The sequence below is a fragment of the Artibeus jamaicensis genome, unplaced genomic scaffold, assembly GCF_021234435.1.
Source record: "Artibeus jamaicensis isolate MK-2021 breed Jamaican fruit bat unplaced genomic scaffold, CSHL_Jam_final contig_490, whole genome shotgun sequence".
NCBI lineage: Eukaryota > Metazoa > Chordata > Mammalia > Chiroptera > Phyllostomidae > Artibeus > Artibeus jamaicensis.
Window position 1 is genome coordinate 12,469,755 of NW_026521861.1, and position 13,037 is coordinate 12,482,791.

Genomic DNA, 13,037 nt, shown 5'->3' on the forward strand with positions numbered 1-13,037 from the left:
AGTCATTTCCAGTCCGGTCTGGCCCTGTCCCCCCCACACAGGCTTTTTCAGGTCTCCTGAGACACTGCGGGGGGCAGGGGGGCTGTTCTTCCAGGGTGCAAAGTCTTATTTGAGCCAGAGATTATTTTCAATATTCTAATGCGGCATTCTAATACTCAATATTCAAATTCAATACTGAAATACTCTACACAGAGGTTATGAGCAGGCGTTAAAGACAGGCAAATCCCACCTGCCCTTTTCACACCTCCTGCCAATCTGTAAACAACGTACCTACCGCAGCCTACTTTCTATAAGCTTCGAACTGTGCCCTGAGAAGGGGAGGGACTAGCCTGAGGCTTTCCTGAGGGACTGGGGAGGTGTAGATGTAACTGAAATTCTGTGGATATTGTAGGTTGTCTTCTGCCGCAAGATGTCCACCCCCAACCACCAAAGTAGATGATGTGATCGTGGAGCGGGGAAGGAGACAGCTGGCCGCTGTGTTGCCGATTTTAGCAGTCAGCATTCTTGCAGCATTCTTCCAGTGGATGTTGGGACCCTGCTCACAGCTTTTATGACTGGGAAAGCTGCCTTCTAAGTTCCATTCGGATGCGGATGGTGGGGGCCCTGAACTTGAGATCTACAACAGCTGGCCCAACATGCCTTGCCCACAGATACCTTTCATTTGGCGCTCCCGAAACAAGCAGTGGATAATAAAACAACTGACTTTGAATGGGGCCTGTCCTGTTCACCAGAGCTCCCACGCACGGCCCATAACTATCCTAAATCCATCCCGCTGGCCTTGACTCTGCGTGTGGGTCCCCTCACTTTCTCCTTTCAACCACCCATCACACCTCTTTCGAGGAAAAGCACAGAGGCTGTTAAATTTCTCAGGAGCCCTCAGCCTTAGTCCCACGCCCCTCTTTTTCAGTCTCTATGACCCTATCTGACCGTGGAAATCAGGGGCCCACCAATGCCACTTGGAGAGGTGGCCACCGGAGGAAAATGGCAGACAGTGATGCCAGATAGAGATTTTGCCACTACTTACAACCTCCCCAAAATACGTACTTTAAATAAATGACAAGTACAACCTGTTTACTTGACATATCCTGAGCTTTTTCCAGCAACCAGACCAGTCAAGTGCCCAGAAGGTGAAATAGTTGGTAGACTTTTTAGTATTTCTTTGTTTCTCCTGTGACCGCTGTCAACCGAGTCAAAGGGACAAGCCAACAACAGCACTGTCTGCACACGCTTGTTGCTAACGCGACCGCCAGTTAATCCCGACGCGGGAACTTGGCAGATCACCCAAAACCTGGTATGTTAGTACCTCCGGGAGCCAGCACTTTGGACATTTCCATGACATTTTATACTAATCAATCAACTTTCCTTTTTTAAAGCCGAACCTTTTGCAGGAACCGCAGATGAGTCTTCCGCGCACCCCACCCGAGGCCCTCACTTCCCCAAACAGAACTGTGTTTGCTTTGTTGATAATTACACTTTGAAGCTGACTTTTGAAAGTGTTTATTCTTATTTCTTCCCTTCCAAGGGGGAAATCTAGCTCAAATGTTAAGACAGAAACTCGAGTCCCCAAGAGTGTTCTCATATTATTGTATATTTTAAAATATTACAAGAAGGTGTTTCTCGAGGGAAGTGAACTTTACAGCTGCCAAAGACACTTGACTTTCTCCAAATCTGTTACCAGTGGGTCCCAAGCTGGTTTAAGCCGGTTCTATTCTGAGTCATGACACATGCGACCCGGACAAATGGTGTTCTGAGGTATTTCTAGGATGTGCTGGCAAACGGTGATTTATCTGGAGACAGCCAGGCAGGCAAAGGAAGGGCAGATGGGGAGAATGAGTCTCCGGGGGGCACTGGGCCACAGCGAGCGTCCTGGCGTAGTGCCCAGGACCAGTCTCAGGGGCCGAGGCCCGCCTCTCACCACTTGCTCATCCCCAGCGGATGCTCTGGCCTCAGGTCGTTCTTCCCACCATTCTCCTGCTAAGTCATCCTACGGAGATGGCCAGGCTTCCCCCGGTGAGGAGGAGCTTCCTCGGGAAGCTGTCCTGGCCAACCTTCAGTCCTTCTCCGGTACCCTGTCTCCTAGACCAACGGCAGGGAGCAATCCCGCCCAAACAGGGGCTTTGCTTGTCCCGTCACTCACATGGCCATTTTCAGGAAGAACTGGGCAGCCACTTCCTCATCTTTTCTTTCCCTCTGCAGTTTTATTGAGTTATAACTGACAAAAAAGTTGTATATATGTAAGGCGCACAATGTGATGCTTTGATATACATGGATACATTGTGAAAGGTTTACCACAATGAAGCTAATTAACACATAGTTACTGTTGGAAGGGGTATGTGAGAATACGAGTGATCTACTGTCTCAGCACATTCTACGTACACAACACCTAGTGTACACCCTGCTGTGCATTATTAGATCCCCAGGCCTTACCCAGCACAACTGAAACTTTGCATCCTTTAAAGCCCAATGTCTCCCATTCCCCACCCCCCCAGCCACCTGTAACTACCACTCAACCCTCTGAATGAACCTTCGTAGATTCCACATGGACCCAGAGGACATTGTGCTGAGTGAAATAAGCCAGACACAGAGACAAATGCTGCATGACCTCCTTTTCTATTTTTTACTTCCTTCTCTCTGTTCATTCCTAATTCAGAGAAAGAGCTCAGGTTGTCCAAGGTCATGGGACAAGGCAAAAATTCATCACAGTGGAGCAAGGCACATGTACCCTGGCTTTGGAGCCAGAAACCTCAGCCCTGCCTGGGAACTGCTGTGCAAGCTCAGTTAAGTCACCAGCCTTTCCCTGCCTCAGTTGCCTCGTCTGTAAAAGGGAAAGGTGTCACACACACCTGACTCAGGGGCTCCTGTAAGAAGTAAAGGGCACGAAGCAGGTGAAATGTTTAAAAAAAATGAAATAACTTATCCGCCTGTTGGCACTAACTCAAGACTGTTTCCCTAGCATATTACCCCCTCCCCACGTGAAGCACAACACTGCCATCTGCTTACTGTAGGGAATCTGGCATCACATGTGACATCTGGGGAGCGCCATCCTGGAGCCTTCACTGTGCCCCAAGCACTGAGGCGTGGCCTTGTTGGAACCCTCCCAACTCTAGCGGCCAGGCCGTCCCCTGGTCTCATAGAGGAGGAAGCTGAGGCCCAGGGAGGCCCTGATGCCGGTGAGGACAAGAGCCTGGGTCTGAACACAGGCTTAGCTGCCAAGCCCCTCACCTCTGCCTCCCATGTGCAAAAAGTAGGAGTCAGCTTAGGGGGAAGGGGAAGGTTTTGAGGACCCTGGAGAACTCCAGGGCAAGGGAAATGCTGTCCAGCTGCAAGAGATGTGGACTTTATGTGTGTGTCACTGGGGAGACAGGTGTGGCCGTCACCTCACTGCTCGGGAGTTCCATGCCTCCTTTCCCCCCCTGCTGAGAATGCAAATGGCAGCCCTGCTGTCAACACCAGGCCTTCATTTCACTTTGCCCCTCGACTGATGAGGCCCAGGTCCCATTGATAACACAGGAGAAGCAAAGGCTCTGTTTCTTGGGAATAGAGCTCGTGTGTCCTCTGACGTTGCCAGGGCAACCCTGCAGCAGACCGAGTCCTCCAGGCAGGGAGGGGTGACTGGGCAGATCTGTGTTGGAAGCAAAATGTTGTGTGGCCAAGCCATGCACAGTGCCATGGGAAGCAGAAGTCAGGCACTGGGGCGGGAGGTGTAGAGGGGAAAGAACCCCTCCAAATGGCTGATAGGCCTCTCTCCTACTCCCAGGGAAAACTCCAATTCCGTGGTTTTCCAATAGCAATGGTTCTTCTGCAACGGCATCTATCAGCTTAGTCTGACCTTCCAAGCATGTGGATGAGCTCCATCTTGCTTACTAGCTGAAGTATACTGAGGACAGAATTTCTATTGAATGTCCACTGTCACAAAGGTCCAAAAACAAAGGAGCTTAATACACAGGCTGAACGCTGCCTGTGTAGCCACGCTCTGCGCATGGAGACCCTCGCGGAGGAGACCCTGGTTTGGCTGCAGCAGGGTGCGCCTCTCCTGACGCTCAGGAGCACCTCTGGCCCACTGCTAGCACCTTATGATAGCAGCATCCCATCCCTCACCTGCCCAGTCTATGCTGATGCTAGGATCTGAGTGGACCCAACAAGTACAAAAGGTGAAGCTTGGAGGTAACAGGATGCTGAGCACCGGCCGGAGCTGAAGGAGAGGCTCGGCCTCTGAAAAGCTGTGTCTGGTTCTCGACCCACCTCCAAATGGCTGGGGAACTTTGGGCGGGTGAGTCACTTCCTCACCTTGAACCTCAGGCTCCTGCTGCAGGATGTCACAGTGCACGCCCCTCCCTCCCCACACCGCCAAGTTTGCCCCGAGTCTGGTGTTTTCTTGCACAATTCCTTGGAGATGGATGTGCTCAAGAAACGCTTTAGAAGTAGGAAGAACGTGTGGCTGACCTGAGGCTGTGGGGCTGAGCGTCTGTATCGGGTGTGGAGACCCAGGAGGACAGAGGACACAGACCAAAGCTCGGATAGTAGCACGGAGGGTATCCATGAAGAAGAGGAGAGACGCAGGAGTGAGAAGACATCAAGCACATCAGAAGTGAAAAAACCGCCTCAACATGCTCTGGAAAGGGAGCCAAGTACGTGTGGGGCAAGGCGGCAGTTGGCAAAGGACGGCTGTGGGGAGCGTTCTGGTGGGACTGAACCTTAGCAGGGGGTGAGAGGAGGGAGGGGACGATGTGCTTCAGTGACCAGGGTGACGGCACAGAGGGCCAATGTCCCCTCCCACGGCATGGCAGGAGGCAGAGGTCAGCACGTCGTCACCACTACCCCCCCGGACAGGAGGAGCCAGAAAAGAACTCGAGGCCCCTGGGGACCCAGCGCTGGTTCTGCGACTCGCCAGCTCTGCAGGCTCCATCATGTCACCTCACTGAGCACCCTGTGTCCGCAAATGAAAAAACGAGGCTGATGGGACCGTCATAAGAGCATCTCTCCTACAGACACCAGGAGGGTAACGTTCAAAGAGGTCAAGTGTGTGAAAACACTTGGTGAACATGTAAGTATGCAACGTCTTGCCAAACAGCTGAATACTCGTTACTATGGAAAAATCCATTGAAAGGCAGAATAAACACCCTGCTTTGAGGAAAGTCAAGAAACCCTCTGTGAGTGAGGGGTGTCTTGCCCCTGGAGGTCTGGGCTGAGCCCAAGGAAGTCTCTGGGCCACACCCCCTGGACTGTGCGCACACGTGGGGTTCGCAGGCAGCTCCTCGGAGCTCCTCTCACTGCGGAAGAGACTCATCTTTTGCTTCCTAAACGACAAACCCCTTCGGGACTCCAGGTTCAAGCTCAGGCTTCACTAGTGACACTGTCTCTGGCTTACCCGGCGGTACAGTTACATCAATTCTGTTTAAGTGGCAGTGATGGGGACAAAACCAAAAGCTCCTTTCTTTTCAAGATGCTGGTGCATTGTAGAGAACACGGAATAAGCATAATAAATTTAAAAGCGAGCCAATCTAGTTTGATGACCCTACAGATAAAATCCTAAGGATCTATGTGCCCAGACGCCTACCCCCTTGAAGACGCCAGGGGCAGAAAGACTATGAAAGAGCCTTCACCAAGGCCACACCCCTAGTAAATGGCCATTAGTTCCAAAGTCCATCTTCCTCTCCACTCTGTATCACTTCCCAGTCTCCATTCATCGTGGTTAAAATGTACCTTCAAGATTCAAACCTGGGCATCATTCGCCAACTATCTCTAGAGCAGATGGGCCTGTGTCCCGCTCAAGTGAGCTCAGACAGGGAGTCTGCCCCATCTTACCTGTAAATTTGCACAAGGTGGTAAGACGTGAGTGGGGATTTCGTTCTCGGATCCTGCTGGCCCCAGGGGTTGGTTCTTGACCCGGAAGGCTGTGGTGGTGGTGGCAGTGGTGGTCTGAACTGGGGGCGCTGGCTGCCACACAGTGACATCAGAACCATTGCCAAAAGCTTGGATTGCATTTTCTGCAGTAAAACAGGAGGAAATCCAATTTCAAAGTCAAGCAGCAAATGTGCCAGACAAGGCACATAAAGCCAGAGAAGCGCACTAGAAACTCTGAATACAGAATACAGCACTAGATTTCTCTGACCAAAACCTATCCGACTGTCTACCCTACATGTGTGGAGAGTCAGCCATTGGGTCAGACATTAAAAAATCAATTCATTCATTAAACACTGAGCTGGACACTTGGATGCTCCAGCTGCAACCCGCATTTACTCTGTTCCTCTTTATGAGCCAGGTCCTTGCCTTGAAATACTCATAGGCTGAGCCCTTTGAAACCCAGCCTTGGACCTGTTATTTGGGGTCACAACCACGGCACCATCTTCCAAGAAAACCTTCATGCTCTGTCAAAATTCTATACTAAAAACAAACTCATTAGTGCTTTAAAAAAAAAGAATAACACCCCTAATTATGAGACCAATGTCACTCAGTGGCATTCACATTAATCTGTGAGGGAGTAAAGTCAAACAGCAAAAACTGTGACTCAGTAGCACAGAACACCAACTCGAGGCAGGTGTTGCTCACAGAACAACCGCAACCCATTTCCTTAAAGGAAAGATCCACCCGAACCTGGGCAATAGCCTAGTGAAAACTGAAGTAAGATTATTTTTTCCCCTCTCTGCTCCCAGTCTCCTAAACAAAATCTGCATAATTAGGTAGAAACAGCCCTGCTTATATGAAAAGTTTAAAATGTAAAATTTTAAAAGCTTATTACAAGTTCATGGGATTAGAATGTTTGTACAGCAAGAGTAAATCGGTTGTGTCGTTCCCCTCCCCCAAATGCATAAAAAACAGTTTAATCAGGTCTTTGGGGATTTGGCCTGGATTTAGGAATTTCTTTATTTCATATTCATTGTATAAGAAATCAAACGCCTCCATTTGGGACCTGAATGTGCAAATTGTTAATATGTGACTCTTAGCTGGCATTTCTCGATACACAAGACGGAATAATTTAAGCCTAATGTTCCTCTTAGAAATGACATTTTCTTCTAAAATTGTAATCCTTTAAGTTCAGAAACTTGGGACCTTGTTTTCTAACAACTTTACATGTTTAAGGCTGTAAGAAACAGCTTCAAATGAATACACCTGCTGTCTATGGGTTTAGCCACCTTACATGACCCAGCGAGTGGGTAAGGCAGAGAAAGGTAGATGGGGGACTGGTTGAATGACCCAGAGCAATGACAACAAAAGAACAGCACAGCTATCCTTTTTCTTCCTATGACATACAGATTCAAGAGACCCTGTGCCATTCACTGAAGCTACCTGTGCTTTTCAGCGTGCTTGCGCTGGCATGTGGGGTAGGGTGGGGTGGGGGTTGTTCACGTGCTCATTCATTCATTCAAATGTCAGCGGAACACCTACCAAGTGCCAGGCACAGCTCTCAGTGGGGATGCGGCAGTGAACACTGTGAGCCGTGAAACATGAAAGGCCCTGCCCTTGTGGAGGTCGCGTTCTGGCTGGGAGGAAATCAGTAAGACCTATAACACACTAGGCAGGGAGAAAAGCTGGGGGAAAGTGGAAGCAGGTGGAGGAGTACAGGCAGCCCTGGGCGGGAACAGGGGCCACAGTTTAGATAGCGTGGTCTGGGGAAGGGACAGTGGCATCTAAGGAAAAACATGAATGACAATAACAATCACCTCCACCTTCAGCTCATTCTTTCTTCTCCCTGTCCCTGACATGTGTTCTGCACTTTGGAGTAAAAATCACGGTCCCCCCCCACCCAGCAATAACCATACGTAAACAATCAGGTGGAGTGCTTTTCTTGATAGGGGAGTCTAGGGGAAGGGCTGATTCATTTGAAGACAGCAGAACTGGGTCATTGCATTTGGGTTGAAATGTACAGATTCCAGTCCCTTCTACTCCAGGGCCTCTGCCAGAGACTGAATCCACAGCAACGTGCCTTTGCTATGCCGTGCCCCTTCTGAACAAAGTGCCAATGGAGTGGCTGTAAAAAATTCTGGCTGGCTTTCCTCCCTGTTGAAGACCAAATGCATTTATTTTTATTGAAAAGTCATTAGCAATTAGATACCAGACTATTCTCCCTTTCACCAAAATATCATTAAGCAGGGACAACTTTAGATTCTCTGGGGGAGAGCGCTTTTTCAGCCAACACGGATGTCTTTTCTCACGCTGACCTCTATTGTCATTACTTTATCTTCATTAAATCTTGTATTCTGCCAGGAGAACATGCAGGATGTGAAAAAGAAAACTAATATAGATATTTCTTTAAAAAAAAGTCAAGACCGAACAAGAGGCCCATGGTATAACCAACGTCTTGGCAAACGACGCCATACTTGAGACCAGTTCTGTGGGTTGGAATTCCGTTCAAGCGTCCCAAAGCTTGTTTTCATTTTAACGAGTTGGTTACGGCCACTTTACTCCAGAACCTCTAGTGAGCCAGTCATTTAGATCTGTCTTCTCAACAAACGACATGATGGGGACACGTTTTAGAAAAGCAACATGGAGAAGCTTTTCCAATGAGTGCACCCGGCTAGTGGTCAGGTAGCCCTTCAGAAATCAGCGCCCCCCATACAGCAGCAGCGCGTGGACAAACCACCATGGAAGGACAGGCACTCTGAGGGGGGCTGAACCCTGGTTCCTAGGAAGTTGGTCCGCACCTGCCACTGGGAGGTGGTACCTGGGCCCTGCCGTTCAGGTATAGGTTCTGGTCCAATGGGCCCTGCGCAGCAGACATGACAAAAAGCCCTCAGGGGACAGGGGGCTGCAGAAGAAGGAACTCGCGCTTTGGATCCTGTCTTTGGCATGGATGGTCTGTGTGAAGACCAGCCATTCATTCAACCAGGAAATGGAGATAATAATACTGCCGATCCCTCAGAATCTTGCACACAGTACAGCAAATGAGACCGTGTATATACCAGACTCCCTGCGAGTGAACCGAAAGCACCGAGGACATTCACTGTGGCCGCCACAAAATGTGAGTGAGGTGCTGACTCGTCACCTGGAGCACGCGTACCTCTGTGGACGGAAGGGAGACCTGACACAGTGCTTCTGAAGTTCATCTGACCAATGCTGCTCACGCCGGCACGTGTTCTCTCCGTAGCTCCCTCGCGGGGAAGCACGTTCCCCACTCCCCTAAAGGGCTCCGCAATAATACCCGGGACTATTTCCAAGCCGGAGCCGCCTCCACCCACAGGGCTCCTCTCTGCCTCCGGAGATAACCACGCACCGGAGAGGCTCCTGGCTGCACAGCCCGCTTCTCCCACTCCAGAATGGTTGCTTCTCCTCTGAGCCAACCCGGAACATCACGGGGGCTGTTGATGTTAACTTCCGATTTTTCACAGGGAGCCCTTAGGGGCCTACCCCCACCTAATTTGTCAGAGCATCTCACGTTGTATATTGCACTCAGATTTAAAAAAAAAAAGTTGGAACAGACTTGGTGCTGGATGCCAAGATCAAAATTTGATCTGCGGGTAGAAGGGTTCCTTCCTGTGAAACAGACCCTCGGTTATTGGAATCTCTCGCTCGCTTGAGCTTTTGGAGTGTCAGCCTTGGCAGTGCCCCGCTGACCACTTGCTGCGTCCCCCGAGGCATTGCCCAGGGAGGCCAGAAGGAGCCGGATGCACCAGGAATGGGAGAGAGAGGGAGAAGGCAGGCTCCAGAAAGAACGCACACAAGGGACTCGGGAGTAGGGCTTGGGCTCCGAGAGAAAAACGCGTTCGTTTCCTGTTTTTTAAAACACTCACTGAGACACGTGTTGTCCTTGAAGAAGTTCAGGAACCTGGAGCACTCCTCCAGGTTGTTCCCACTGTTGCTGCAGTCGCACCAGGGGGCCACGCTGAGGCTGCTGGAGTCCACGTAGTTGGGGGTCATGACCGTGCCTAGAAGAGGGAAAACAAGGTGTTTGGTTCCGGTGGGATGATACGGATTCCGCAGCCTGAAAAGAAACAAATGTCCCTCTGACGGCGGATGCACCGTGGATAATCACTGGCGCTGTGTTTGCTGAGTGGGAAATTATGTTAAGCAGTGCATTTTCTTGGCCATTTATCTTGAGCACATAAAGTAATTTACACATTTACTTAAAAAATTAGAACAGAACTCCTTGAGCTTCACTCAGGGTATTTTTTTTTTTCTTGCACAAATGGTATGCATGTCATGGAGTAGGAGAGAATTAACTCTGAATGCATGAGTTGCCAAATCCCTTGCATTTTCATGAAAATGTCATTAATCTTCATAAATAGATAGAACTGGTTTTACATATCTTAAAAATCCTTTTAGGACTTGGAATCTACTTCCCTCAGAAGCAAATGGCTTCTTCAGAGAGATGAGGGAAGCTTCAACGCTCTCCTTACATGTCACCCCACACCCTGGATGTATACAATGAGGCCTCTGCTCACCAGACACCAACTGATTTAAATCAAGTCTTCTAAGTCGTGAAGGGATTGGAAGCAAACAGGGGAAATTCTCTAAGCCAATGGCTCCTAGAGCATTGTCTCAATAGTCCTCAAAAGTCCTCAGAAATACTGGGTGGTCTCTCTGGCCTACATCTCCCCTTGTTTATGGTTTTTCTGATGAGTTCTGTGTTGGCACAAATAAACAATGCATTTATACTTAATACAACCCAAATGTCTTCCCCGGGGTGGCTCATACCAGGCAATGCCTACTCATGCCAAGAAGCCTTCTGTGTTCATATATTTGATGGAAGTAAGAAGTAATAAGTGGTCAGTGATCCGTAGGATACATGTGATTCCCAAACAGAAAACAATGTCTTTGTAACCTCTTCTGGGCCAAAGGCACATCTTCTTTGCTTCACATTCCATACTGACTTGAACTCAATGATATGCCATCGTACCTTGAGATGAGAACTTGAACCCATAACAGAGAGGGAGCTCTTAACTTTGGGTTGGAAAGGAAATGAGCAAAGAGGTTAAAAATGTATCCACTAAGCACGCCCAGCACTGTAGCGGATCCCTGATATATGGAAGAAGCAGGAGCAAACTTTGTCCTCAGAGACATTAGAACCCAATGACCAGTGTGCAGGGAGAGATCCAGACCCAACAGGGAAATGCATATTGGTCTGGAGAACGCACTGCCTTGACCACTCATTCCCTTCAATGCTGAGGATTTTGTCACCCTTAGGCAATGACTGTTTCCCTTGGCTGCTTCGGGTGACTTAATGAGCAAGTGTGTCTGGAGGGATGGGGCTAAGGTGCTAAAACCAATACACCTGGGAGTGGACTTGCAGATCCTTAATACTATTTTCTTTGGGCTTCTCTCTCTGTTTTTAATGTTTTACAATGAGCATGCCTTAATCACCTGTTATTTCTTAAAGTAATTCCATAGTTGATAAGTAATCTGTCCTGGGGGCTAACTTATTTAAGAAATGGAAAGAGCAAATGCCAATTTGGAATACTGACTTAAGGAAGATACACTCATTGGACATATCCATAAAAATATTCAACAACGGCCCTGACCTGTGTGGCTCAGCTGATTGGGTATCGTCCTGCAAACTGAAAGGTCACCACTTTGATTCCCGGTCAGGCTACATGCCTGGGTTGCGGGCTGGTCCCCAATCAGGGTACGTGTGAGAAGCAACTAATCGGTAGTTCTCTCCCCTTCTTTCTCCTTCCCTTCCCCTCTCTCCAAAAATAAATAAATAAAATCTTAAAAAGAAAATGGTCAGCAATTGGTGAAAGGTATCACCCATAAGAGCACAGGTATCCTTTTAAAAAAGGGGGGACAAATATGCAGACACCTGTCCCATCCCTGCATGAAGGACCACTGCCGATTTCCCTGTGGCTCTTGCGGAAGACACTCCGGTGACAAAGAATTCAGTCGGTGCTGTCACTTCAGGTAGGGAGCTCTTCCTGCCTGGAGATTTGTGCGGTCCTGGCAGAACACTCACCCTGGCCCAGCCATCGTGCTCTGACCACCTCAACTCCCCTCACCCCTCCACGGCCTACACGATGCGTTCGTTCTCAGATGTCAGCCACGACTTTGGAGCCCTGTCACCGAGGCTTCTGCAGTCCCTGGAACCTGGTGCACCCGCCTGTCCTCCTGCCTGCCGTGCTTACCCACGGGCACCGACTCGCCTCGCTTCTGGCTCTCTCCCAACTCACCAGGACCTTGTTGAATTGTCCTGTCCCCCTGAGTGCTGAGAACCTGGTTCTTCTAACACCTCAGGTCTTGAAGAAAGAAAAGTACTGTTTCTGTTATGTCTGTTCTCAGGGAAATGAAATATGTCGGCTAAATCACCTGCTGTGCCCCAGGAGCTGAGTTACCAAGAATATTAACAGTGAGAAAGATCCCATTAGTTAGGGGTTTTCTTTCCAAAGGGTCCTTACTGGGAAACAGCCTTTCTGATTTCCCCAGAATGAATGACTTCCACGTTCCCTTTCTCCAAAGCAGTTCCCTGATTCGGTTAACTTGGTTTGACTTGCTTCCTTCTTCTCTAACCAGGCTTTTTCTCTACTTTGGTTTCATGTGGTCAGTTCTGAGACTGAGAAACTTCATAGGTCTTCACACTGCTGTCTTTCTGCTCCTTAATAACCCCTGCTTTCTGCCTTTGCCTTTGTGTGTGTCTACTGGCCTCATTTTTTGCTTTTTTTTTTTTTTTTGCCGGCAAGTCCTAGAAGCCTGACATCTAAACCCCAGAGGGTGACTGGGAGATTGCTCCTTTCTCAGGCAGTGACTGGCTACAAAGGCCATGAGTATTTGTAAACCAGACAATTCTGCCATCCTGCTTCTCCCCGACCTTACCAATAAGGCCCGAGTAGGCAAGGAGGCAGTCTGCGTAGTTTTCCTTCAGACAGCTGCTAACCGCCCTGGACTCTGGCTGGCAGTTGGTAAAAAAATCAGCAAGGCGAGATCTGTAATAGGAAGAAAGGAAGGAAGGCGCTTTAAAATCTCCCAAGCCTCTAGGCAGACATAATGTTTTCTTATTCCTTGGCTGATATGCCTTTTTCCATCCTCCTAAATATAGAAAACGCGAAGCCTTAAAATGTTAGCATCTTGTCTCACACCGCCCCCGCCCCCTCCCCCACCCCCGCCAACCA

General features: G+C 49.2%; 1 protein-coding gene across 1 annotated transcript in view; it reads right to left on the minus strand.

The window, feature by feature from the left end:
• The window catches only part of GFRA1 (GDNF family receptor alpha 1), a 195,002-nt gene that overhangs the window by 19,137 nt on the left and 162,828 nt on the right, over positions 1-13,037 (minus strand). The window contains exons 6-8 of the mRNA XM_053668520.1: positions 12,742-12,851; positions 9,729-9,863; positions 5,806-5,987 (exon numbers count right to left, since the gene is read on the minus strand). Of these exons, the coding sequence (XP_053524495.1) occupies positions 5,806-5,987; positions 9,729-9,863; positions 12,742-12,851 (427 nt within the window). The remainder of the gene's footprint in view (positions 1-5,805; positions 5,988-9,728; positions 9,864-12,741; positions 12,852-13,037) is intronic.